At 39.4% G+C, this 27,665-nt stretch overlaps 1 protein-coding gene across 3 annotated transcripts in view; it reads left to right on the top strand.

The window, feature by feature from the left end:
* Nucleotides 1-27,382, top strand: part of SMIM14 (small integral membrane protein 14) — a 53,127-nt gene extending 25,745 nt beyond the window's left edge. For all 3 annotated transcript variants that reach the window (XM_066995764.1, XM_048072853.2, XM_048072852.2), the window contains 4 exons: nucleotides 2,836-2,946; nucleotides 16,911-16,959; nucleotides 23,624-23,772; nucleotides 24,224-27,382. In XM_066995764.1, coding sequence (XP_066851865.1) covers nucleotides 2,872-2,946; nucleotides 16,911-16,959; nucleotides 23,624-23,772; nucleotides 24,224-24,256 — 306 coding nt within the window. In that variant the 5' untranslated portion in view covers nucleotides 2,836-2,871 and the 3' untranslated portion in view covers nucleotides 24,257-27,382. The remainder of the gene's footprint in view (nucleotides 1-2,835; nucleotides 2,947-16,910; nucleotides 16,960-23,623; nucleotides 23,773-24,223) is intronic.
* The last annotated feature ends 283 nt before the right edge of the window (nucleotides 27,383-27,665 follow it).

The following is a 27,665-nucleotide window of genomic DNA, read 5'->3' as shown; positions in this document are numbered from 1 at the left end:
AAACAGAATGTACAGAAAACAGAGTAAAACAAAACTACCAGCTTGTTTTTTCTTTCTCCGGGTCATGAAGAAAAGAAGGGAGCATATCCTTTTTTTTTTTTTTTTTCTTTCTGCAATAGCTTGTATGTGGAAGAGCTGTATTTGCAAAAGGTGGGGAGTTGGTGTGGCTCAGCGAAGAGGTCAGAGCTGGGCAGAACAAACTAGCAGCTGACGTGAGGTCAGGCGATTGCAAGTACCAGGAGGCAGGCAGGAAGCACGCTGCAGTTCTGGAACAGGATTTTGTGAACGGGCTGCCTAAGAGCACACAGCGGAGCCAAGGAATCCTGCTCCGTGGTAGATAAAAATACTGGTCTCTTATTACCAAATCTCACAGGGGAGTGAAACGTTAATAAACGTAGGGATCTAATTACAGAGCTTAGTTGATATTTAGTACTTTGTACATTCACAGTGTGTTACAAATAATACAGTTATTAAGCCAATAATGAGGAATACAGACACAAAAGTGTGTCATTTTACAAGTGAAAATCATCATATAGTACGGAGTGGTTCTTTATTCCTTATAACTGCACAGATGCATATAAAATCTATTTCATCCAGTTTTTTATCAGGAGAAAAAATAGTGTTCTTCTCACAATAGATGGCCCATCTTCGTTCCTTTGCCATTAAGAGTTTGCTATAGGCTTGAAGGGGGAAAAGATGGGGGATGATTCCTTTAAGTGTCATTTGAAGGTGAGAAAGCTGGTAAGGAAGATTGTATTGAAAAGCTTGGAAGGCATTTTACCTGGTAACATTTGTTCTGCTATATTTTAGCTTGTTAAGGTAATTTGTCATGTACAATTCAGATGCCTTGGAGTAAATCCCTTCTAGCACACCTCTCTTTATATTTATGATGTTATATGACAGATTTCTTTTCCTTGTTATTGTCTAGTCTTTTTCAGTTGCATGCTCAACAAAGGATGGTTTCATCGGTGATGATTATTTGATGATTTGATTTCTCCTGGTCTTATACAGATTAACAACCCTGCTCTCTTAATTGTTTTGCCATTATTATGTGTTACTGATTCCTAAATTCCTTCAAGTTAGTATTAAATACTGTTTTGCAACTTCAGTGGTTCAAGTGCCTTGTTCTGGGTGTCAGCTTATGTCCAGAGAAACCATTTTGCACTATTTGGCAATCAGTGCTTTTACCTGTTCCTCATGCTAAAATAGAAGAATTCATGCTAAAATCGAAGAACTTTCATCAATACTTAGGTTTATTTTGCTTTGCAAAGGTCTCATAATCAAGTCATCTCAGTCTTCTCAATAAATTGTCTGATTAATCTTTCTTATTATCTCAACAGTCTTTTGTCCATCTCTTCAATAATTTTTTGCTCTTCTTCAGTATTTAGTGTTCTTTTTTAAAAAGTGAAGACCCAAGCAGATAACTGCACTGAAGTTGATATTCTGTAATGCAGATGCAGATACCTCGTAGCTTCTTTCACTATCTGGCCTTCTGCACCATGGCTGAGGGTAATATGGAAAAGTGGCAAGCATTCAGAGCGAATGGAGGAAGGACTTCCGAAGTGCATTTTCTTTTTTCCACCTCTTACCCCAGGAAGGAAGAACTATCGTGGTGATACGTTCTGTTGTATGAAGATCTCTTACAGCTATATAGGGTTGTTACTCTTTCTCCTAATGAGATTAGAATATCAGGATGTTTGTGTAATCAAGGTTGTAAGTTTTTAAAGGTGAAGGTTGCAGAGCACATCTGCTCATTGAGCACACCCTCATCAAAAGGCTGGCACTTTCATAAGCTACTTACTTTAGGCAATGGACAGGTTGTATCTGCTCTATGCTCCTGCCTTTATTAAGCCTTCTAGTTATCTCACATTAGGACCCCAGTGTGTGCAGCACAAACACCATCTGAATCTCACCTTATTAATACCAAGTTTGACAGTATTATTTTGAAAGTATCATTCTGGAGAACTGATCTAGTGCATCGTAACAGTCCTCGTTAGAGAGGAGACAATCCCTGACTTGACCACAGGGGTAGAAACGCCTTTCAATTTGCTACCCCTTTTGACCATCAATTAAGTCACTGAGAAAACTATTGGTAAACAGTAAAGGTGTGCTCGTGCTATTGCTGAGCGTCTGGTGTGGAAGTGGTTTTAGCAGGTGAATAACCTAGAATGGCTTCCCTACCGTGTCCATTACAGCATCTCTGAACTTTTGTTTTCTTTGTAGCTAACTGAATGACCTACTTCTTTGATCTAAAATTAGTATGAGTAGCTCCATTTTTAAAGCGTTTCCAAGTACATCCACTTTTGCACCCCTGCTGCTTGCTTTCATTATACAATAAAGATGATTGTTTCTCCCTCTAGCAAAGAAGTTACAGAATTTTAAATTATTTTCCTGTACATTGATCCAGGGGGAGAATGCCAACAGTTTGTAAGGGGTTTCAGAACACAAGTTCCCCTGACTTTTCAAATTGTGTTCATACACTTAAAAGTCCCACTATGCAGATGAGAAACCGGAGTTTAATTTGTGTAGTTCTTGTTTGTCAGGATACATTTCATAGTGGTATGTAGGAAAACTCAGGGGGGATTCACAAATACTTGCAAAAAATTATTTGGCTCTGTAAGGAAGCCTGTGTGAGACACTGCTTTCAGCAACATCAAAAGGTAACTGCACATACCAGACTTCTTCATTCATGCTGCCAAAGGAATAATAGGATTACTCTGCTTTGTTTTGCCTTTTCACTCTGGCATTAAATGAGCTGAAATTTGATGTGGGAGTCTGTAAAATAAGGTCAGTTGAAAAAAGAGTTCATTGTACCTTTATTCTTATTCTTCCTAGGTGTTCACAGACAAGTTCAGGTTTATCCAGAGAACCATGGCAGAAGGTGGATTTGATCCTTGTGAATGCATTTGCTCACATGAACATGCAATGAGAAGACTGATTAATCTGGTAAGGATGATATGAGAGTATTTGGAAGGGTGGTTATTCAGACATTACTTCAGCACTTGCACACTTGCAGTTACTGATGCTATTGATTTTGCTTATTCAGTTGCATGTACAGCCAGAATCTCTGTATCTGACCTTCTGATGAACATTTGAATACTTAATAAAGATGATAACTTTCTCTCATTTTCCAGGGCTGCATTTTTACAGCATTGGCATTGTTTCTATTGAAATGTTTCTCTGTAACCTTCTTTTTAATCTGCATAAAACCAAAGAAACTACCCTGTGTGCTCTTTGAGTTCGGTTTGATACCACACACATGAAATTCTGCCTACCCATGTGGCAAGCTGATTTTTTTAATGTTTTTTTTAACAGATTTTATTTTTTTAACTAAGCTTTAAAAACATACTGAATTTGAGAATCCAGTGATTTTAACTTCTGAGTTCTGTTTGATGTGCTTCCCCTTGTTGATTTTCATATATTTGTTTTTATCCCATTTTTCTTTCTTAGGGTTTAAAATAATTTCCTTTTAAGTTACTGAGTACACCAACTGCTTAAGGCAGTACGTGTGAAGAGCAGCCTCTCTAGGATCAGACCCTTCTTCAAAGGGTTTCTTATCAGTGTTTTAGGAAGGTTCTCGGGAAAACATGGTCTCCAACTAGTCTATGATAAGAGGAGGGATAATGTTCAAATCCCAAGCCATATATGTCTGGGAATCAATTCCTGTGCTTGACCTGATAATAAAACCAGTTCCACCTGCATACATCCCAGGAAGGACAAATTTGCTTTAAACAGTATTTTGCAAGAAGTATTTATAGCTTGTTCTTGTAAATGTATGGGTTTCATTGATACGGCTCCACTTCACCCTGAAGACAAGAGTCCTGAGTGTCCGTGTTCTCTTGACCTTGGAGTGCATCACTGTACTGTTTCATTTGGGCTGCCAGGGGAAGAACCTAAAGCCAGGCAGAAGCTGTACCTGTGTTCTCAGGAGCCCAGGTGACCCCATTTTTCAGAATTACTGTGCTCAGAGCAAGCAGTGTTCACCATGGATCTCCATAATGCAGCACTGTGGAATCCATGCCATCATCTTCTCACCTTGTGCCCCTTGGCCCACACACCAAGAATGGCTTAAAAACAAATATAGGCCACATTGGGAGCCAAAGCAGTGCTGAAAACAAACAAACAAAAACAACCAAAAAAACAGGCTCTGTCAGTGGGAGGGCTACATCACTAGCTGCAGCAGAAGGCAAAACGATCCCCCCACAAGGGCAAGAGGAAACAACAAGCATTTGGCTCGTGGAAACCCTTGTGCTATGCATCAAAGCTGAGGTTGCCAACCATCCAAATCTAGTGGCCAGTTGCACTAAAGCCCGAAATGGCACCAGACAAATAGAGCACGTCTGTATAGCCAATTCCATGTTCTGTATGGGCCTGATATCATTTCCCTTTGGTAGCTTCCAAGTACGGTGCAGCCAGTTCTTGCCTGAGTCTCACAAGTCATTAGAGGCTGGCTTGCTTTCATATTTCATTACTGAAAGGCAACAGTTTGTCCCAAGAAGGATTTTTGTCTTATGGATACGTGCCATGATACATGCTAAGGTGGCAGAGGAAGCCCCAGGACCAAGCTTCATGAAGTTGGGAGGGAGGAAGGAGGATGCATGTTTGCTGCTTTTTCCTCTGAGGCTCGTCAGATGCAAGCCTGAAGCAGTATGGTCCAGACTTTTGATGCCGGTTCTGCGTTTCTCACCTTTTCATTTTTTGCTGGAAGATACCGATAAACAATGGCACAAGTCTGCTAGTGCTCTTTTGCTGTGGCTGGAGGGGTCTAGGTAGAGGTGTGTTGTGTCCAGAGTTACACGTGCCACAAAGGTGTGTGAGACATTGTTCCTGGGCAGCACCATAAGACGGGTGCAAATGGATGATGTGGAGGCACACTGGTTCCTGTGCTGTGAATGTGAATGGAGCAAATCACAGCTGTCATCCTCAGTGGGGTGGTCACCAAGGCCAATTTTATAGCGTTCTGTGTAGCTGCAGGAATAGAGTTTATTGCTCAATGTTCAGCTTCCAAAAAGATGGTATGAATCAACATTTGAAACTGTGAGGAGTAATGGGAAATGCCAGATTTCATCCCTTGTAAAAGGGAAACCAGCTGTTGCTAAATATTTATAAGAGCAAATCACGAGCTGGGATAGTTCAGTGGAATCTAGAAAGGCAAAGTCTCAAAACTCTGTCAGTGGCCAGAAAATCATCCTCAAGTGACCTGTTGCATGATTTAGCAGACTTGCTAACTCTCCATTATTATGTAGGTAGCTTTTATTGTTTGGGAAGAGTTTGCTTTCTAACTTCTGTTTTGTCATTCAATTGTACACAGCATGAGCAAACAGGAATTTTACTATTTGTTTTAAAAGGAACCCTTGGACATTTTCCAAGGTTGCTGAACTCCACAAGTCTCACTGGAGACTGGATGCCAATTACTTCTGAAAGTTGGTTCCTCAAAACCTGTATTCCAAAATCATTGGGATACAGGAAAGGTAGGCAATCTGCAGTTTTTCATAACGGAGGAGAGGAAATCCAGACATGTTGTATATGCAGTATGATTCCCTACAACTACATAATAAATTGTTGATTCTTCTTGATAGATATAAAACAAACAAGAGCACATTGGAACAGTATTATAGTTAGGAGTACTTGTCTGGACTCAACAAGTGGGTTGTAATTTTCTCTAGACCAAGCCCTGTAAACCTAGAAGTTCAATTTTAAGATCAAATTTATCAGAATAGCAGTGTAGTTATGAGAGGTGCTCAAATGTGGAAATACAGTTTTAGAATCCTTCAGTAATGACATTGTGCAAATATTAACATGATTGATGTAAAGACTTCAATAGCTTGCATTTAGGTTAAAGTCATTCTTACATACTGATCTGTTTATACCTGTATAGAACAACACTGATAAGAATTAAGGTTTCTGCTGATGAAGAAGTTGTGATGTATTAAGTATGGCTGTTACATGTAGAGTTAAAAGCTACGTATTCAAATACACAGGATTTCCATTACAGTTAACTGTATGGAAAATTTCAGTGATGATGTTATGCCAAGGACAGCAGGAGGTCAAAAGCTCTGTTTACAACCTGAAGTTCTCATTTTAATTTCCAAAGTGTGACTTTAAATTTCTAAGCTAATTGGTGTATTTACCTTGAAATTCTTATAAAATGCATTTGGTATTCCAAGTACAGTAACTTGTGGATTTTTTTTGTATAGATAGCACATAGTTTAAATCTCTACTTGAAATGTTCGGTTCATCTTGTCATTACAATTAATGCTTATAAAATTAAAAGGTTTTGTTGTTGTCATTTAAACTCTTCTTCTCTGCTATTAGCAACACCACAGAAAATTATGAACAAGTAAGCTGTCTTTTTTTAAGACTAACTTTTACTAAGCTACGTGACTTGATTATTTTTCTGTCTCTCATTTTACTTGACTAAGCCAGGTTCTGTTTTGTTTCCTTTTCTTCTTAATTCATAATACCGTGATGGTTTTATAGACAATGGATTTTATATCTCTAATGCACGTGACATTTTAAAAGATTTTTTTGCTACTTATTAGGCTGCCTGGAAGATGCTGTTCATGCCCGCAGTTCTTATAACTTACGTACATGTGCATAAGTGGCATTGATTTACCTTTTGTTAAATGTTCTATCGTTTTTCCTGAAGTGGATTTTTCAGGTTTCTCATTGGTGTTTTGCACATAGTAAACTTCTGTAGCATGGCCACCATAAATAATAAGCAAATATTATGATTTCCAAGTATTCCTAGCAAACAGCAGAAATCAAAAATCCTTGGCTGTGACTTCATAAATATTATTTCCAGTATGTAATACCCATGACGCCATCTGTTATGATTTGGAGTTGTTGTATAACAATTTGACTATTGTATATTGGGCTCACTATTTACACTATGGATATAACAGATAATTGGGAACTTCCATAAAAGGAAGTAAGCATAGAAGAAAAATATCATCAGATTTTCCATCCTCTGCAAATACACAAGCGTTGTTAGGAGACAATGACAGACCTGTTAGTTCGTATGACTTTATCTCCTGTTCAGTCTCTTCCACCTACAAAACCTATTTTGACAAGAAGAGCCAAAGTTCAAGAATGAAGAACAACAAACAAAATCAAGGACTTTAATGGGGAGGACACTTGACAGACAATGGACCAGTTGTTTAAAAGATTTTCAGTGAAGGATATTCTGTGGTATCCAGAGAAAATTATTCCTGTCTTAGTTGTGGCAGAGGATAGCAAATCTCTGGATGAGAATGATGTTATATTTAAATCTTTGTATTTCCCTTTTCTTCGTTTCTCTTGCAAAATAAAAATCTGATCACACTATATAGTTCCTCTAGACTTCCATGCTATTTGAGTAAACATGTGATCCATGATCCAAGTGTGAAAACTAGACTGTGAAAGCCCGAGGTGGCAGGAATAATCATGCAGAGAACATCTTTCATGAAGCCTGACACCTGTATATGACTACTTAAAGTGGCCAGAAATGTCGAAGTGAGCCAGCGGCACCTAATTTTGTATGGTGTAAAGGTCCTTTAGTTTTTCTCTGATACAGCATTATTTGCTTTACTGAAACTGTGACTTTAGATTTCCTTCATACTGGGTTCTACAAAAACGAGCAATATGTTCTTTCCCCAAAGCATTTCTAATTCTGTAATATAAAAGGACCCGTTCTGATGAACAGCCAACAGTTCTGCTGCGGAGATTTGATGGCCTTACAGACCTCTTTGGGAATTACAACCTTGTGCTATGCTCTTCTGTAGCTAATTGCAAAGTAATGGCCCATGTCTAGTTATGTTACTATACCAGAAGGCTTGAATGTTTCAAAAACTCTGGGGAATATAAAGCAAATCATTTTTTAATTTGTCTTGTATTTTGAGGTGCCATTTGATTTTTATAGCAAAAAGATGCAAATTTTCAAGCTATTTCCAAAGAAAAAAATGGTTCAAAACTCTTCTGTGAACCAGATTTCCACATAATTCTCTTGGCCAGGTCACTGTAGAGTCTTGTTGTTATAAACGGGCATAGTCTGAAATAGTATCCAGCATAGCCATGAGTCTTGGCTGAGCGAGACCTAGTGCAAACAGCACAGAATAAACACATGACTAAAATAGATCTGCGTTGTTTGCTGCAAATGGTTGAAAAGTTCTCAGGATGTCAGCACAGCTAAGCCCGACTTAAATAGTCCTTCAGGCATCCAGCAAAAATGAGTTACCCTACTGATGTGGCTTTCTACTGAAAGCAGAGCAGAACTACACTGAATGAATATGTGGTGATTTAAGGTGACCTAAATATGGAGGTTGCCCTGGAGACTTGTTACCCATGTTCCATGGCATTTGCCTTCTAAGTTATTTTTTAATAGCAGTTGCTACTGCTGCTAGTCTGTAGCCCTTCTGCTCCCTGGCTGCTTGGCTAAGGAAGTCACATTTTGTTCTCACTGACCCCTTTTCTTCCAGACCCATGCCTTCTGTTCCCAGTTTCTTGGAGTCCAGGCTGATTCAGAAAGGACCCTTCCCAAGAGCTGAACGTTAGGTTGTTCATTAGGATGAAGAAGAAGTTACCATCCTTCTGAGATGCAGGAGAGACCTGATGTACCTCCTAAGGCACTGTGCCAAAAGAATAAAACACAGGAGGAGAGTGGCAGGATACTAGCTGGTCCTGAGCACCCTTTGCTCCACTGATTTCACTGGGTGCTCATGATGCTGGCTCTGCACAACTTAAGGTCCCAAAACTATATCACAAAAATTATGCACTGCTAATGGCCTGTAAACTAAAAACTAATTCTAGATCAAGCAGTACAAATGAAGGCTATTTTTCTAGACAGGTGAGTGTTTAAAAAAAAAACAAACATGAAAAATGTTGTCCACTCTAGGTCTAAGTCCCATGGAGACCATTTTTGCCTATAAGGGGTTAGGTTTCAGAACTGCTGAAGGTGCCTGGCATTCTTTGCATTTCCCATTACTGAGTTTTGTAGCATGATGGAAGCTGCAGTTTTTTAACTTGTGTGTGTGTATACACACAAATACATGCATACATATAAAAAAAGGAATAAATAAAAACAATATAGTAGTAAATATATATATAACCATTGTATTTAAAAAGTTATATTTAAATATAAATATATCTATATATACGTATATCACACTTATATATATGTATTTATAAAAATATAATGTCTTAGTCACCCCTCATGACTGTCTCAAAATGAAGCTTGTGTAGTCTAACAGTATTGCGAGCAGTGCGGAAGAATAGGCATTGAGAATTCTGGCCGCTTGATAATCCAGCGGTAGTTCCTAGACAGAACCTGCGTTATGGATGGCTGTGATGATCAGAGCTGTGTTACAGCCATCTCGTTTGAGGAACAAGGAGAAAATGGTGCTTTGTCTCTCAGACCACATGTGGATGTAATCAACACCGCACACTGGTAGAACTCCTAGTTCTAAGCCTTTGTCCTCAAGGCTGTCTACATGGGAGCACACTTTTCTTCTGCTAGCATGCATCATTTAGCAGAAGATACTCAGCTGGTCAAAAAACAAACATGTATTCTGTGTTTGTATTTCAGATGCAAGTTTGTTAGTAACCTCTTGGGAGATCTGTTTATGTTGTTCATGAATGTTTTCAAAGGTTTCTGTAGTGATATTGTTCGGTTATTTCTACCTTATCCATTTGTTGTCTAGTATTTCATGTAGTCAGAGGCACTGTGACCTCCTTATGCTGATCCAGACATTCACATTGCTTCATCCTCTTTTGCCTGACCCTCTGCTAATTCATTCTGCTTCACATTCACCTAGAGTAGGATGTCAAACATATCCCAGGTCCTCAAGGCCAGTACCAATAAAAGTTACACAATTGAGGGAAAATAAGGGAAGAATTGAAAAGGCAGGTCTGTGTGACACCAAGGAGAAAGAGAAAATGAAGAGAGGAATGAGTTCTTGGCAAATCAGTGCTCCTGGTCGTACAGCGGTCACTCATACTTACCTGCTGCATCTTCCGCCGTGAAATTTTATTTTTTCACTATGAAAGTTGGTGTAATGTTCTCCCTCTGTCATAAGTGGTTGGTGGTTCTGGGTCTCGAGACTTGGCTTGTAACCTGGGAATACTGTTCTGAAAGGTACCAGACATCCTTCTCACCCTTTTGCTGTGGGAGAGAAAATTATTTGTCACCTCACAGGACCAAACTCCATGTTTCTGTAGCAGACTGATGTTCTGCCCTGGTACGAGCAAGCATTTATTTTATCTTAATTCTGCACTTGCTCATAGAAAATGGGGAGTGGGAGTGGGGAGGGCAGTGTTCACTTTTTCCTTGCTTGTTCCTCTAAGAGAAGCTAATGTGGTTTAGGAGACAATTTAATACTATCAGTATGCCCTTCTTTTCTCCTTTTTTTTTCCCTCTTATTTCTCTTGGCTAGCTTGTAGCAGAATAATGCGTGTAGGTGTCATTTTTTTGCATCTTTAAGTCTGAACTCTGCAGATAATGCTACAATTCAATTTGCAACCTGCCTTGTATTCAGGACTGTCCTATCATACCACAGCAATTTATCTATCATGTTGTTTACTAAATCATTTATATACTTTGGACAGAACAGATGTGGCTGCCAACAAAGTTTAAACAGTGATTTCATTACCCAGAAGCATCCGAATGCAATCAGAAGTACGCCGTAGGGCTGTCATCTTCTGCCATAGCTGGGGAGAAAAGGCAGAGCTTACAACCAGTCTGAATTGCAAAAAAGTATTGTCACAAGGGATATTTTGCCCTTGTTATCGCACAAAATCTGCTATCAACAGTCCTTATGGTTCCATTTTAAATTTACTTTTATTCAGGGGATAAATGACCATATGAAGTTAGTTATTTGTCCTTGCTTCCATACTTATCTATCCTTTTCTTTTCCTTGCCACCCTTATCTGTCTCTGCTCTCTTATCTTGGTACCTAATTTGCCTGTTTCTTTCACACATTTCTCTGAGCTTTATTCCACAACAATCTTTCGTATGGAAGTCTTTTCCTGACCTGGCTCGTGAACTTGCTAATTTTTCAGTCATGTCTTTTCTGGGGACTTCTTTCTGATTTGAACTGTCTCAAAAGTTACTCTAAAAGGCGATTCTTTTAATGATCCCTACATAAACAATTCATTTTCAGCTCATCTGCCATTGACAGATGACTAGACTTCATTGATTATGGCTTTGAGTTCCTGCCACTAGCCTCATTCCTCTTTATAACACTGTTTCAAGAGTTTGAAAGTGCTTTTGGACAGGGATTATGTCATTGTTTCTTCTGGAAAATGACACATTCGTGAGCTGTGTGATCCTCGGTATCTTCCTGATATTAGGCAAGCACTGTATTTTTTTTTCTCCTTTTTTAACCCTAGTTATATACTTAACCCTTAAAAAGTTTTCCCCTTCCAATTCATGCTGGATAGGAACTCATAATCTTTTGCTGTCAACTTTAATGAAAAACAGTTTGTCTGAGCAGAGATTGCAAGACCAGTCCCCAGAGGCTCTGGGGTAGCAAATTCTGAAAGCTCATCTGAAGAGGAAGTAAGGGAGTTGTGTGGCACAAGAAGTCACTGTGAAGGTAGGCAGATGTCTTGAGTCCTCCACAGTAGCTGTCTGTGATGAGTGGGAAATGCAAAGTAGCTGAAATTTTTCATGGGAAGACTGAAATGATCGCAGGAGCTGAGGTCACTGTGTGGGAAAAACAAGTTCTCTGTTTGGCTCGAGGAAGGAGGTTCACTGGGCTCACTATTTCACTTGGATTTTGTGGAGCAGCTAGCATGCAGGAGAAGTTCACGCCCTGATTGCACCACACAGCGGCATGTTTGTCTGCTCACGTATTGGGTCTGCATGGGAAAACAGAGACTGCTTCATACACTGACTTCACGTACATTTCCAGAAGCTGTTAGTTGGCCCCCTTTTCTGTGACTGTGCATGATTTGGTCGCAGCTGGGGACTGCAAAAAGAGGTGGCTCTCATTGAAAAAACCATTGTAGACTCTTGTCAGAGCATGGCAGGAGGAGCAGCAAGAGCCAGTCGGGTTTCGGGTGTGCTTGGTGGGTAGGTGCTGTTGACCCACAATAGGTTGAAGCCATACTTTATATACATTGTCAAAGGATCAGTATCTAAACATGGCTGTGTTAGTGTAATCTGAGGCTACAAGCTGTCTTTGGGAGAAAAAAAAGGGAAAAGCTATTTCAAATTTGAATGGGGAGCCATTTTGAATGTGTTTTTTTTGGTTGGTTTTATTTTTGCAATGCAAAATATGAGTGTCAAGGGGAAAGAATGAGGAAAGGCCCTTTTCTTTCTTACCAACGAAAGCATCTCAGTTTCTTTTTTTTTTTCATGACATTTTGTCAGGTTTACATTCAAGATCTATCAGTAAGTGGACACTGATTTGCTGTTATTCAGCCACTGGTGCCTCCTAGTTCCAAGACCTATCTTATGAGGGGCTTTGTATAAACCAGATACTCATATTGACCAAGAGTTCTTGTGGTGTGTGGATTATTAATTTAAATTATTGTAAACTGTTCAACCCTTTAAATGTACTTTGAAGGAATTGAAGTTCACAGCTGTATTTTAGATAATGTGCATACGTTTGTAATTAGTATTTTTACTTATATTGCCTGCAAGCCTGCACTGCGCTGAAACTAAAAAATATGGAGCCTTTTCAGTTTTTATTCTGTTTACACTTTGTGCTTACTTCATTTTGGATAATAAGCAATAAATTAGTTCATTTTTGGCTCACATGCACCAAGACATTTACTGTATTTGGATGACAAACTGCACAGAGAATGTTTAAAATTCAGATATAAAACTATTCATTTAAATGGAAAAAAATAATATTTTCTATAAGTGTTTAGTTTTGTAACATTTGTCACTCTTTCTTCTTTTGTTGAGTAAGCCCTGATGTTTCACTCACCTGATTTCTGTGTTCTTATTAAGGGCCTGATCCCAAATATACTGAAAAATACGAAAAGGCTGTTACTGACTTCAGTGGCTATCAGGCCAGGCAATCAGCTATCTGTCATTCACTAAATTCACATTTTTGAAAGCACTAGGGTCTCTGAAATGTGAATAAGACCAAACCCACCATCAGTAATGCTTGATGCCTTTGAGTACATAAGAGTTAACATATCCTAAGAACCACTTCTCTGCTCAGGTTGTTCTTATTGACTCCAAAGTGTTCCCAGCTCTAGCGGTCCTGTGAGCATCTTACAATCAAGTATCACCATTAAAATTGTCTGAGCAACTGCTTACCTGTAAAAGTGAGGCGTATTTGAAAAGTCTTTTTGTGGGTTTTCTTGGGAAGAAGGAAAGTCTCCTTCTGCTTTTTACTGTTATTGCACAAACTTTCATCCAAACTCCCCCTCCACATCAGAATTGCAAACCTGAGTACAAAAGATGGCTTATTTCTAGTCCCTGATAATTGCTCTTTTTTCAATTATCTGACAATTGAATTGTCTTGCATTTGAGTTTTTTTCTGTCCCTTAAGGGTGCAGTTAACAGGAAGGAGAGCTAATTGGTAGGCAAAGGAGCAGTCGTGTTTCAGCAAAAGGTATTACCTTTCCCAACCATTCACCTTACGTAAGCTTTTCATGCACGTGCCAGAATCTGTTCTCATCTTTTGACTAATTTAGTGACCGTAAAGGATCAGATTTGTACTGGGTTACAGAGTTATGACCTACTTCACCTGAGTGAATTGAGAAAAGCCTGTTTTTTACTGCTGCTCCTTTGCAGGCATCTGTCGTGTTTCGTCCCAGGAGAGCAACACACGGCCAGTCATTGAGATGTAAAAGACAAATGTGTTTGCTGGTATAAGGAGCCCTCCTACAGCTTGTGCTAGTAGGACAGTGAGGTTTTACACGTGCTTGTACTCAGGAGGGGAAGAGAGCATGAGGAGATGCTTGAGTGTGTTTTTACCTTGTCATCTATGGCTTCTGAAAGCCTGACTACCTACTCTATGGGTAGTGTTCCTGTGCTATCTTCTCCAGCACAAGTGGGTTTTGTAAGAAATTTTGGAATTAACTGGAAGAGTTAGCTTTCTAAGAAATATTTTACTGCTGGATATGAAGGAGCAGAGGCAATGCAGTGTAATTTTTTTAGCTGGGACTTTTAAATCTGCATGATATATGACTATGTATTGTTTTCAATTTAGAGGAGTTTTATATGAATTATAAAAAATGCACTTTTTTCATATCTCCTCATGTAACTATTTCACATAATAAATTGGGGTTTCTAAACCTACCTTGTGCAGTTAGTTTCTCAATTGCCATAGAAAAAATGGAATATTGCTCCAGTCCTTTGGAAAGCCCAGTCCCATTAGGAAAGTGCAGATGACTGCTTTGTAAAGGTTCCTCTGTACATTGTTCCTCCATACATAAGCAGACTTTTTTCATATTGGCAGGATATTATTTAGTATAAGAGCAATTCTTTTTTTTCAGCAGAGATCTGTAGAGCAATTCCTAATGGTATTTCTCTTAAGACTGTTCAGTTACTGAAATATTTATGTCATTGGTGTTGCCAGTAGCGCTCGTTGTTCTAGGGTCTTGGAGCCTAGGGTCCCATCTGTTGAGAAGTCACCAAGGGTGCCCAGGGGGTAAAACTCTGTGCCTTATGGACAAGGAGCCTATGAGCACCCTCTGGGCACACAAAATCTCAGGGCTTTAATACTTCTGGTGTCTTAATCATGTTATTCCTACATCAGCAGGCATTTCCAGGCAGCCTATGCCTTTTCAGGCAGAAGTGGCCAAGACGCCCACGTGGCCATGACCACACCGTGCTTCGAGTGCCCCTGAGACCACTCCTGAAGAAAGGCGTAGCTGTAGGCAGAATGTCTTCCCGCTCTCGTGGAGTAAGCTTCTCTGGTGGTTAACGTACTCGTGCCAGTCAAAGCTGGCCCTCCGTCCTTTTTCTGTGGTAGCAGTGGGGGCCTGTCGGGTAGGCAGCTGAAGGAATGGGGTTGTTAACAGCGTTAAAAAGCACACGCACCGTTTTTGAGGTGGCTTTTTTTGAAACATTAATGGCATGGTTTCAAGAGGTTGTGTTTGGACAGGGTGTAACGCTTAGAAAGGGAGTAAATAACATTGTGGCTGGAGAGCCCCAAGGCAGTGTTGCCTATCTGGGCAAGTGAGACAAGGCTACCCGAGTATTAGCCATCCTGGGGACCGGGGAGGGACAGGTAGATGTTGTACGATTGTTGATTTGTATTATGTTTCTGATCCTATAGCTATTACCTGTTTTAATTCTGAGCATTATTCTGTGTTGAAGAATACCTGCAAACTGCATTTTACAGATTAGGGATTATAAATTAAGCCCCTTTCAAGATTAAACCCGTATAAGAGCAGAAGAAGATTATGTTGCTGATCTCCATAAAACATGGGCATGGCAACATCCAGTCTTCTCAGTTCAGGAATCCCTCAGTGTCAGACAGTAGAAATTGGTACTATCTGCTTTGTAAAATCTCCCCTTTGAGAAAGACTTCCAAAGGTTGAAAATAAAATGAGATTTTACTTTTATGTAAGAAGGCTAAAACGTATGCGTACTTGGATAACATTTTTTTATAAGGTAAGTTGAAGACTTCTGCTTGAATTTTCCCTGCTGTTGTTTTTAACTATAGAAATAACCGAAAGATGAAACCCAGCCTTCCCAGTACTTCCTAAGGAACTTCTTGGTAGTCTCAGTAAGTTTACTAGCAGATCTTAATATATTAATCAAAAAATGAATGTGATTAATCTCTAATCTCATTTTTTTCTTTCTCAAATATGCCTGTCATTGAAGTTAATTATGATTAAAGGAGTTTAAAGTTTTCCAAGTGTCTTCCTCATGCAGTTGCCCAGCTGTTTCCTTGGTGTGCTTTGTATAATATTATGACTACATATGACAAATAAGCATATCATTCATGTCATTAACAGGGAAATTTTTGTTTGTAGAAATTATTCTCATGTTTCTTTCATAAATAACATCTTTTCTATTTTGCATTTGTGTATTTACACTGATAATAAATGGATTAGCCTGTTGTGACAAAGAGTATTGGGATTTTGTGGCATTACTGTGACATAAAACCTGTCATAAAGCAAATCTCAGTTCTAACCAAGGCATCACAGCAATTCTATAATTTTACAACTTTTATTATTCATCAGTGTAGTTTACCTAAGGAGGGAGTAGAACCTATTTCCATAATACAGCATATTAAATCCTCTCCTGATGAAGAATGGGATATTTGTCTGTATTGACTCTGTCATGTGTAAAATAGTTATACTCATAGACAGGTTGTCCGGTGTTGACTTTTCTTGCAGTTACCAAGCTTACGTAGTCTGTAAATGCAAATGATCATTACAGCTGTGCATGGTAAAAGTGTTTTAATTTTTACCCATCGGTAAGCAGGAAAAACAGTAAAATACAAATCAAAATCTTGTTTTGAAAGATCTTAGGTGGAAAAATTAGTAATTGATATGTTTAAATGTGAAACTTTAATTTTGCATCTCTATGCATGCCTGATCATTTATTGTTAGGTGATCACAGAGTATTTCAATGGTGCTTGATTCAGATAATAGTAGTAACACGTATCTATTTCAAACCCCAAATGTGTGTGTGGGTGGAGAGCATATCAGAATCTATATTGCTATAGATTTTTAACTTGAATTTTAAAAGGCATTCAGTGGCTGCAATCCATGTGGAAGCAATAACACTTTAGTCAGGTGATTTTAAATTATTATGTAAATAGTGTTCAGAAACTACCTCAATGCCTGGGATTCTTCATGTACTGTACGCCACGTGATGCAGTAAAAGATGGGTTACAATTTCCCTTCCCTTGAACTTGTGCTCTGATAATATACCGCATCATGATTTCAGTACAAGCTGCCTGAGTCTCATTGCTAAGTCATTGCTAACTCATTGCCTTTCTTTTCTTCTGTTCCAGCTGAGACAATCACAGTCGTACTGCACAGACACAGAATGCCTTCAGGAATGTGAGTAACTATTGAGATCAAGTGCATGGAAGTGAAATAAACAGTCGTAATTGAAATGCAGTCTGACTGGTCCTTGAAATACAGCAGTTGGTCTCCTGTTATAGGAACATATTAAAGGAAATCAAATACTACAGTACTGAAATCATGTGGGGGAGGTAATTTCTGAGAATCTGTGATTCAGATTAAGGTTTATACATTTGAAGCATTGTATGGGAGGGGTGGTGGTGAGCGAGCTGGAGGTACCAGTACATCAGCACAAGCATTGAACAGGCACCAAGCACTATTGAATCTTACCACTGACCTCCGAGTAAGCTTCAAGTTTAATTTTCACCTTAAAGAGAGAATCTGGAGAGGGGTGTTATTTTTCCCCCTTACTGTCATGGCAGCCTTACCAGTAAAGCCTGGCTATTCAGCTCTGGCAGCTCTGGCTGGTAAGCCAACATACACCGTGACTGTCTTTCTGTTTGACTCGGTGGCTGTATAGTTAATGAAGCAGAGTACTGATGTGTACACTTCCTTGAAATTTGCTGTGAAACACATCAAAAAAAAACCTCCCAAACAATGAGCATTACTGGAATAATCAAACATTACCAGCTTCTGCAGGGAAGTATGACTGTGTAGAAGTTATGCAGTAATGTGAGCTTGCCCAGAGGTGCTCTGTTTACACTGCTCATAGTCTGAAGGGAACGTTGCCAAATGCTTATAAATAAAAATGAAGTGGATCTGTTTTTCCTATATTGCTTTACCAATTGAGCGTATAAACTTGCTCAATTAGCCTGCATCAGGACTACTGTAAGGCTCCCAGGGAGCACCTGAGCAGTGCTCCTGGAAGTAGGAGCAGCCGATGCTCTTTCTGCAGAAGGTGCTTGTGTCTTCTACAGGTCTGGGAGCAGCACAGTCAAGGTTTCTCAGATGCTGGGGAGAGTGCATGCCTTCATTCACTCATGTTCCTCCTTCTTCACTCCCCAGTAAATCCTGGTTAGAGACGGGCATCTAGCTTGTATTTGCACTGTGTCCTCCTGGTGTGAAACGCTCCCAGATTCATTGTCATGATGGGCTGAAGAGGAAAACCTATGAGCTCTAAAAGAGTGGGAAGCACATCTGCCATAATGGCACTGCTGGCTTTACTTTTTCCTTATGGACTTTCCAGCCATATATCTGAGACCTCCAGCAAACCTCCTCTCCTAAGCACACCTGTCCTTTTTAGTCTTCTAGACCTTAGGCTTCTATGTCTATTTTTTCTTGAATATAGGAGAGGAAATCATCAGTATTTATACGTCCCTTAGGCTAAAGGCTGTATAAATGAGTAAGTTCTGTTATGTATGAGCACAAAGCTTGTGGGATTGCTTTTGTGCTACCAAGTCATAGTACAGTGGAGATGTGAGCGGTTTGTGGCAAATTGCTTTCCATCCTGAAAGGGATCCATGCAGTAACTGTCTGTGCAGATGCAAGCAGTTTGGCAGCAATTGTTCCAAACCAGTGGTTTATTTCAAAAACCAAAGCAAAAATGATAGAGTAAATCCTCTCCTATGTTATTATATTGCTTTAAATTTAGCGAAGGTATTTTTCTGCTGATGCAACGACAGCGACTGCCTATTTGTCAGATTATTCTGTGATGCTTCTGTGGTTCTGCACTTGGACCAACATGTGAGACTCACAGGAGTCAAAGGCAAAAATAAACAGATTGAGCCTGCAAAAGCTTCTAGAGACATTTTCGGAGACAGATTAAAACAGTTCTGGACCAATCTTCTGCCCATTGCCTCATTCCCATTCTTTTGAGCTATATCACAATGAGCTCATGTTTGAGGTGGACCTCCTCTTCCCTAAGTCCCAGAGCTCCATTTTGTGCTACTTGCTGCCTTTGATTCCTCATTTCAGGACCTCAATGTGAAGAAACTCATTTTACTCCCACCCATTTGCTCATTCCCTGGATTTGATCTTCCTTTTGGAAGCACAGCTGGGAGTGTTGTCATACACAGATTCTTCAGTTGCAGGGTTGTGGAATAACTGATGAAACGTATGTGGTTTTGTCTGGGGAAACGTCGGGGCTGTGGCTCAGCCAGTGTCACAGCAGCATCATGCGTTTTGCTGTTGATACCAGCTGGAAGTTTTCAGAAACGCCCTACATTGATTCTTCCCAAGTAAACACTTCGTTTCTTCAACCCTTGATTTCAGATCTTTTTTAGATTTTTGGACACAGATCAAAACAGTAGCACCAGCTGAAGTACAAGACTCCCTCAGTGACATTTTTGTGTTACTAGCTTTATATTCTTTTTTACGGTTGTTCGCACCATTATATTGCAGTGACTGCCTTGTGGAAAGTTTTCTGCCAGGTCTGGGGCCAGTGCTTTTGGATTTGTGCGCCTGCCACAGGAGGATATGAGCACCACTTCAGAGAGCATTTGGGCATTCTGCTCGATGGCTGTTCGCCATCAGGATATCTGCTGTGGTGGGAAAGCATGCATCAGGCTGATGACTGTTCCCTCTGTTTCAGTGGGTGCCTTGGAGAAAGAAGGATGCAAGTTTTTTGCGACACATTAATGTTCTATGGGATTCTTTATGCTCAGCACATCAGAAGACCTTACAGGATCTTACAGTTTCCAATAAAATGAGGAATAGAAGTGATAATTCTTTTCTGAATTCTGCTTAATGCAAATGTAGGGTAGCAGAGTGGAGAGTGTTTCTCTGAAGTGTGTTCCAGTTGTAACATCAGTGGTTCGTCCAGCCCAGGGAGGATCCCCAGCTGGCACAGGGCTGCACTGATGGCTCATGGCCCTTCAAAGTCATCCTACCCCATGGAAGAAAATCAGGGGCCACCGCCTGAGTTTCTTCTCTGTGTTCTAGCAATTCCCAGATGTAGCAACCTGGATTCTCCGCATTCATATTTTCAACACTACTCTTTTCAGTGCTCTACTGGTTTGTAATGTTAACAGTCAAGAGACGACTGTCTGAAATGTTGTCTACCCTACTTCCAAATTTTTATGTATTTGAAAATTAATGTGTATCAGTGATTCATGTTGAGTTGTACTCCTCTGGGGGAGTCACAGCATCCTAGCCTAATGACATGAAACATCTGCCAGCTCTTCCCTCCCTGTTCTGGTAATTCGTTTCTCCTTTCCTCCGCTGGAGTCCATTTTGGCTCTCTTCAGTTTCCTTGTCCCTGCCTTTGAGTCTGTCAGCTTCCAGGGCTTGTCTGTTGAAGGTCCCACAGGCTCTTCTTCTTTCCTGATAATTCATCTGTAAGATACCTCTCTTCATATGGTTTCCTGCGTTTCTTTCACAGAACAGGAAAGGCTAAAAGCACTGTGGAAAGAAGATGGCACAAGTCAGAGAACATACTTTTGCCTTTCTACGTGCTGATGTTATACAGTAAAAAGCTGAAGATCCAAAAGGAGACATTTCTACCATGAGAGGGCAGACAAAAAGCACCACATGGATTATACTTTTTACTGTAAAATAAATGCAGTCTTTCCTCCTTTTCTCTAGAGTACAACCTCACTTTGAATGAAAAATAGCACTTTAAGAGGAGAACTAATCTCATGTAAGGAGTATTTAACAAGGGTACTTATTTTAATTCTTGAGATTTCAGTTGCATGATCTGGTGGTTGAGCTGCAATCTTTAGAAATTATTTTTATCAAACTCATCATTTTAGTATCTTTGACTGCCTTCTAGTAGAACATTAAATGAAGTGGCAAACATCTGCCAAATAAGATTTTTTTTGCCTTCCAGTCTCTCTCTGAGAGAAGACTGGTTGATGTGGCCTAGTGTTGTTGTTACCTGTTCTAGTCTCTGTTTCTGTAGGAGAAAGCAAGCCAAATAATATATATCTTTTATGTGGAGCAACAGCTGTGACTCAGTATAGTCATTAGCTTCCATGGGAGTTCATCCCACAGTCTCAAACCAGCCCCTCATAAAACTTTCTCCTGCACAGAGATAATTCAGCCATGGCGTAAAAACATCCGTGGGCAGAGCTGCTCCCAGGCTTCGTTCAGAGTTGCGTGGGTATGTAGGTATGCTGCACCCAAGGGACCAGATGCTCTGAAAATAAAGACCTTGTGCTGGATTTGGTGTTCTGTGGAAAGCCAGGTTAGAGACTATAAGCTTCATTTCACTGAGTGGGACAGGTTGTAAAGGGGAAACGCACTGCAATGTTCTGTAGTAGTTGGTGTCTCCCAAGCACTGAAGATTAATTACTAGATCTTGCTGTAATCAAAATGGATGGTGGCAGGAGCATTTGTTTGTGAGGTCAGGACAGGACAATCTCCTAGTTATCTGGAGAAATTAGAAAATATCACCCAGGTAACCTTTAATAGATTAAAAGGATAACCTTTAATCTTCAAGAAATCAAAAAACATCCCAAAATTACCTCAGAATATCAATTATAGGTGAAACTGCTTTGTGAACTCTCAGAGTGTTTTCTTGTGGCCACCAGCATAAATTGCATCGTACTTGGTTTCAGCTTCACTCAGCTGTTCTTTATCCATAGGCTGGCCTCATCTGATTACCTTCCGATCTCTGTGCTGGAGCTCTTTGTAGTGTAAGATTCACGACTTCTACATGCTATTTCTCCCAGTAGCTGTAACAGCTTCTTGTTTGTTCTCTTGATTTGAGATGCCAAGCTTGGAAATGTGTTATTTACCCCAGCTGTGTGAGACTTTGCTTATTCTCATCTCCTTGTGTTAAGAGATTAAAGTAGCAGATTCTGAAATCTCTCTCATCCTTATTAAAACACATGGCCATTTGTAAAAGAAGTGGCTTTAGTGGTACTTGAATAGTATAAACAGTGTTGTGGCTGTTTTAGTATCTGGCATGCTTTGAGTAGGTAGCGCAGGGCCAAGCCGTGTTAGATCAGCTGTTGTCTCACTTAGTCTAGAACACGTTTTGGCACATTTAGCTCCATCCAAATGGTATTACGACGCATGCTGGGTAGAATTTATGCCTTGTAGGAATGCCTGTGGTTTCCCACTGTGGTTCCTTTAACTCCCTTCCTTGACCTGTAGCATGAGCCGACCTACCACCATTTGCTTACCCTAAATCCTGTTTAACCGCAAGCCCTAAGTGCACTATGGTTCACCAACAAATCCAAGAACTTCTAGGAAGGCAGCCTGACTAGTCCTAGTTTCCCTGCATTGTGTGTAGAATCCAGCTAACAAGTGATCTGAATTTTCAGTGCTCCCTGAGCATACGTGCCAAAGCAGGTACCTAAGGCTGTCCTATGTGCTGCTGAAGGTGATCTCAGGGTGGCTGTAAACGTTGCCTGGAAGCCCCCAGGTGAAGCAGTTGTTCTTTTCAAGCCAAATTGCATGCTGCTTTGCTGGGCTGCATATATAACAAAGGTCATCCAAGATTTGACATACTGATACATCATATTACGTATGTTTTCTGAGTCAGTTTTGTGTTTAGAATTTAATGAGTTAAAGGCTGTAAGATTCTCATTTATTCAATTTGCACTGCTCCTCATATATAGCACCCTTTGTGGACTCAGATCTCCAAGCGAATTCTCACTTTTCATTGTATATATTTCTAATAAAGTTCCTGTACATTGGCAACTTCTTAAGATGTGAATTGTCTATATTTTGGACATTCAAAAGGCAGGAACTATATGGCAGTGTCATTTGCTCAAACACGTTAATGATTCTGTAGATAACTGTGAGAAGTATGAACTTCCATAATACATTTTTTTTTCTTATTTGACATTTTTGAGTATATATGATGTTGGTAAGGGGCATCAGTCCAAAAGCCCTGGTTTGTAAGTCTTATTCACAGAACAGCAGTGTTGTGCGTGGAATAGCTAGCTGTAAGCTTCCCCACAGTGGCCCGCTGCTGTGTCTTATCTGTGTTACCAAGACACCACTTTCACGGAAGAGTCTCTGATAGCAATGCTACCCAGTATGACAGTGATGAGGATGGTTCTTTGCTATCAACATCAGCCTTCAAAGAAATGACTGACTTCAGCAGTTTACTGGGTATAAGTTATCTAAAAAACATTAAATCATAGCAGCTTCCAGCCCATATTGCATCCAGATTTGACTCCATAATGAGATGATCGAAATGAGTCAATGAGACAACTGAAAAATCTGATGGATACAAGTGTTCCTATGGAATTTTCCCATGTGTTGAAGTTTTCATCTGAAGTAGTAAATAGAATGGTTCTTCTTGTTTTGAAGGTTATTCATTATAGCTTTGTATTAAATGCCTTTGAAAACAAACAGTTAACACTTAAAATCAATGACAGATTTTCTTGTTTCAGATAGTGCATTTTCAGGAAGTGAGAAAAAAACAGCCTTATATAGTACTAAACAAATCTCTGATTCTGGTAATTTTATGGACTAGAACATGGCTTGTTTTATTGGCAGCGTGAAAGGGAAGCTAGTTTAGAGATGAAGATGCTAATGTTGAGAATCAAGCTGAATTCCGTACTGTGCCACAGACTTCATGCGTGGTGGTCAAACTTCAGGGTCTACCAGATGAATGTGATTTTTTTAAAAAAGTGACACTAACCAAGAATTACTTGCCTTAAGCACAAAAGGAAGGACTAACTAGAAAATTGGATTGAAAAATGTTTACCTTTTTTCTGATATTTATGTTGCATTTTTGTTTTCATTTTGAGGAAAGAACTCTGCTGTCACTCTGTTTTATAACTTGAGTTTTCCTTGTCTGTAGTGCCAGGACCAAATTTCTCCGGTGACAATGCCATCAGCTTCGCCATGATAGTGATGGCCTGGGTTGTGATTGCATTTGTCTTGTTCTTACTGAGACCTAGTAATCTGAGAGATTCCAATACAGCCGGAAAGCCCACCACCCCACGTCATGTAAGTGTCTTAGAGGGACTATAATAGTTTAAATGTATTTGGTTTTAATACAGATCACGTTGAAGTCATTTTTTTTTCCTTAAATTGTTTTTCCTGTACTTTCTTCTACGTTTTCTTGGAACTCTATTAATAATGTAAATAAGTCAAACCAAAGTGAATGCAGAATCACAAAAGCCAGCTCTGAGGTCTGCCATCAGATGGAGCTAAGGTGCATAGGTGCGTATGCATAGGTGACTGAGGGTGGGTAAGGACGTTCTGTGGACACTGTCTCTGGCTGGAACTGCCTCCTGCTTTTTATGTATCATAGATTTTAGGTAAGTAAACAAAACTGTAGCATGAAAATATGAAAAAAGTCTCCTGAGTTCTTTTTTTCATTGGTAAATCCTCTTCTGTGAGGCCATGTTCTTAATCCTGTGTATGCTTTTTTTCTTTTTCTCCTTCCTTCCCCTAGGGACAAGAACCACCAGCCCCACCAGTGGACTAGAGCGTTCAGGATCAGAAAAGTTCAGCAGCTAAAACCTTGCACGACCAAATGGACGAAGTGACCAGATTACTCCAAAACCCCATTCAATACTGTTCTCTTCTCATTTATATAGAGCAGAATTCAGCAGTTATCTACATGAACTGCTTTTAGCTACTTCAATTTTAAGTTAATTTTTGCTTTGTATGTTACTACAATTCCTGGTAGGTTATAATTTGAATAATGATAAGGCGTTGCAGGGTTCTTTTGGTTGTTACCGTAAGTGTGGACATTCCACTCGGTCTTGTTACAGTGATCTTAATTTCTTTGCAGTGGTTTCTGATATGCGTTGAAAGAAAATGAAAATCCCTGTGCATCTATAATAATGGAAAAAAATTACTGATCTTTCTTCAGATTAATCCAATTTTTTTCTCCAGTATACTTTTGAGAGTTATATTATGGTTGCAACTATTAGTTTAGTTGTGCTGTGAAAAAATGAAATTATTTTCTATTTGCCCTGGGTTCAGAGCAGCTTTTAGCCTGGTCTTCGGACCACTAATATAGTTTTCAGGATTGTTGGCAAAAGCACGGATTTTCCACTAGAATTAAACTGTATGTTTGTGTGTGTGTGCAAAGAAGTGAATGTGATATAACTGCTACTGTCAAAGTCTTGACATATATATTGGGAACTGTACACAAAAGATGTTACCACCAAAAATGAAATTAATTTAATCTTCTTTAATAAATGATGCATCTTATTCAATATATTTTCAAAAATATATATTCCAAAATCAGATTTATTTACTTATAGACTTTATGAGAAGAGAAATCTAGTGAGAAGAACTTGGCAGAATTTTCTGTCCTGGTATAGTCTTTTAATAATCATTATTTTAAGTTTTTAGCCATGAAGTAATGTATATTGGGCAGGATGAAATCGTACCAAGAGGTTACCAACTTCTGGTATGCAACGCATCCTGGATGTTCAGTTTTTTTCACTTGTATGTTATCAGCAATTCCTAACATTTCATCCTTATCTACTGGTTGTAGTAGTAGAATAACAAAATTGCAGGTGATTACATATGGCATGTCTCTTCCCTCTAATACTTGTGTGTATGTGTGGTGTGTTTACGTGTGTGTATGTGTGGCTGTGCACGTACTGGTGCACATCTCCCATTGTAGCAAATGGGAATGACTTTTTTATGTACATTAATTTAAGAACATTTTAAAGATGTACAGAAAAGCAACACTGTATATTTTTCTTGATCAATATGAAAAACTGATGAGAATAATGTAAAGAACATTTTTATGTTACCAGCACGAAGCTTCTTTCCATAAAGGTCAGTAGAACAGGCGGATGGGAATTCAAGGCCTTACTCTAGAAACCTTTATTTCATGAGGACTTTAGTTACGGAGCTGAAGGGGCTAACTGTTCAGGTGCATAAAGGTTTGTATTAATGGGCTCTAACAAAAATCTCACATCAATCGCGTGGTTGACAGGCACAGGGTTTTCCTCCTCAGGGTAAACAGTGGGCCAGCTAAGCCTCCTTGCAAAGGTACAGTGTAGGCCTGAAGAAAGGCTTCTCTAGTTTGATGTAATCACCCTTTGAATTTCTGTGGAATAGCGTGCTCCCAAGCACAGGAGCATGAGTTAAAAATCAAACAAATGAAGAAGATTGGGCCAGGTGCTCTCAGTGACATCCGTGCGCTGCCCTGTAAAGCAATGGAGTTGCAGCAGAGAAGCTGAGTTTGTCCCATTGTGTCTAATGGTGTCCAGGCCACAAACACTGTGTAAAGGTATCACTGGGACAAGCGGTCTGACTGTGCTTGCTTTTTGCCTTGTATGTTTCTGTTTGGAATACTTTTTGGAACAAAGCAAGTAATAGGGCTTCATTTTGTTGAACCAACAAGGAAATATGCATAATCTACTACACTGACCTTTTCTCCAAGATTTTTGGCCAGAATCCTTTACTACTGGATGCATAAAACAGGCTTCCAATTGATTTAAAAAATAAATAAATAAATAAAAATGAAACAGGCTTCATTTCAGCCAGAGCGAGCCACTCCTCATCCTGCTGGAAGTTAGTGAGATTTACAGCAGATGCTCCTCACTCATGAGGATTGTTCTTGCTTTATGTAAATGTCTCTGGATGTATTTGTAAAACTCACTGTGTGCTCCCAGCTCTAGCGGTCTTGGCAAACAAACTTTCTGTTCAGAGTAATGTTGTGTTTTACATTTAAATGAATTGTCTTTGCTTGAAATTCCTCTAAGTAATTGTCCCAGTGATTTTATACCTGTATGCTTTCCTCATGTAAATTGCTATTTTAAATTTTCTATGTAAAAGAAAATCATTGGAATATTTTATTGTGAAATGTTTTACTAAAGAGCCAGGCCACTATCCCAAATCAAAGTGTATGCCTTTTAAATTCAGATACGCTTTCCAAGACACAACCTCCAGGTCACCACTCTTAATGAAAAGTAACTAATGATAGGACTGTATTTTGCCACTCTTATTCATGTTAAGTAGTGCCTTACTCATCCAGTAGTTGCACTGAAGCTTGTGGTGGGACTACTCTGAGATAATGTACTAGTAGCAGCTTTGGTAAGGGTGGCAGAAATCTGGCCTTCAGTGATGTGGTTTGCTGACATAACTGTATCATGGTTACAGGTGCTTATGGTAAATTTTGAAAAGAAGCGTGGAAGAGATTAGTGGGATGTGAAGCTTCGGGATATAATTATTTCTCTAATAACGGTGTTAAGCTCACATAGTAAGAGACACGAGTTGTAGCGACTTGGGAGATATGGAGGAAAGTTTACAATTATACCTTAGCTTAGAACTTTGTTAAAACAATAGTATTTTTAGAGTCTGCTTAACACAATTACTATACTCTGAAATGAGAAATCATATGTATTCATGTATTGTCTGCCGATCACTTAGCCTTGTAATGTTCATTATTGAAAAAGGAAGAGTGACGATGTGATGTATCTAATGTAAATCAGTGGTTTAAAATGTCTGAATTATGCCAAACAAAAAATCATCTGTGCCATTTGCGGTTTCCTAGTAATCTTTTACTGAGTACTTGGATTGGGATAAAGGGCTTGTACTATGCACTTTTTATTGACTAAACAAAATAAATAGCAATCATTAGTAACCTTTTGTCTTGGTCTGTTACTTTGTATAAGATGTAGGACTGCACCAACCTATGAATTTCTAAGGTGATTTGAAACAAGTACCAGTAAAAATAGAAATGCTGCTGCTTCCTCCCTCCAGAGCACAAATTGCTGAGCACTGCCCCAGCAGCAGCTCAGGTCAGAGGAGTATTAGGGTTTAAAATAATATACAACTATCCAGAGATAGTGACTATAAATACCAGAGAATCAGAAGCAAAATTTGGATTTTTCTTTAGTAATAATAATTTGATAACATGCTTTAGG

This window comes from Anser cygnoides, chromosome 4 (genome assembly GCF_040182565.1).
Source record: "Anser cygnoides isolate HZ-2024a breed goose chromosome 4, Taihu_goose_T2T_genome, whole genome shotgun sequence".
Classification (NCBI taxonomy): Eukaryota; Metazoa; Chordata; class Aves; order Anseriformes; family Anatidae; genus Anser; species Anser cygnoides.
Note: the sequence above shows the minus strand (reverse complement) of the source record. Positions and strands in the feature narration are given on the sequence as shown.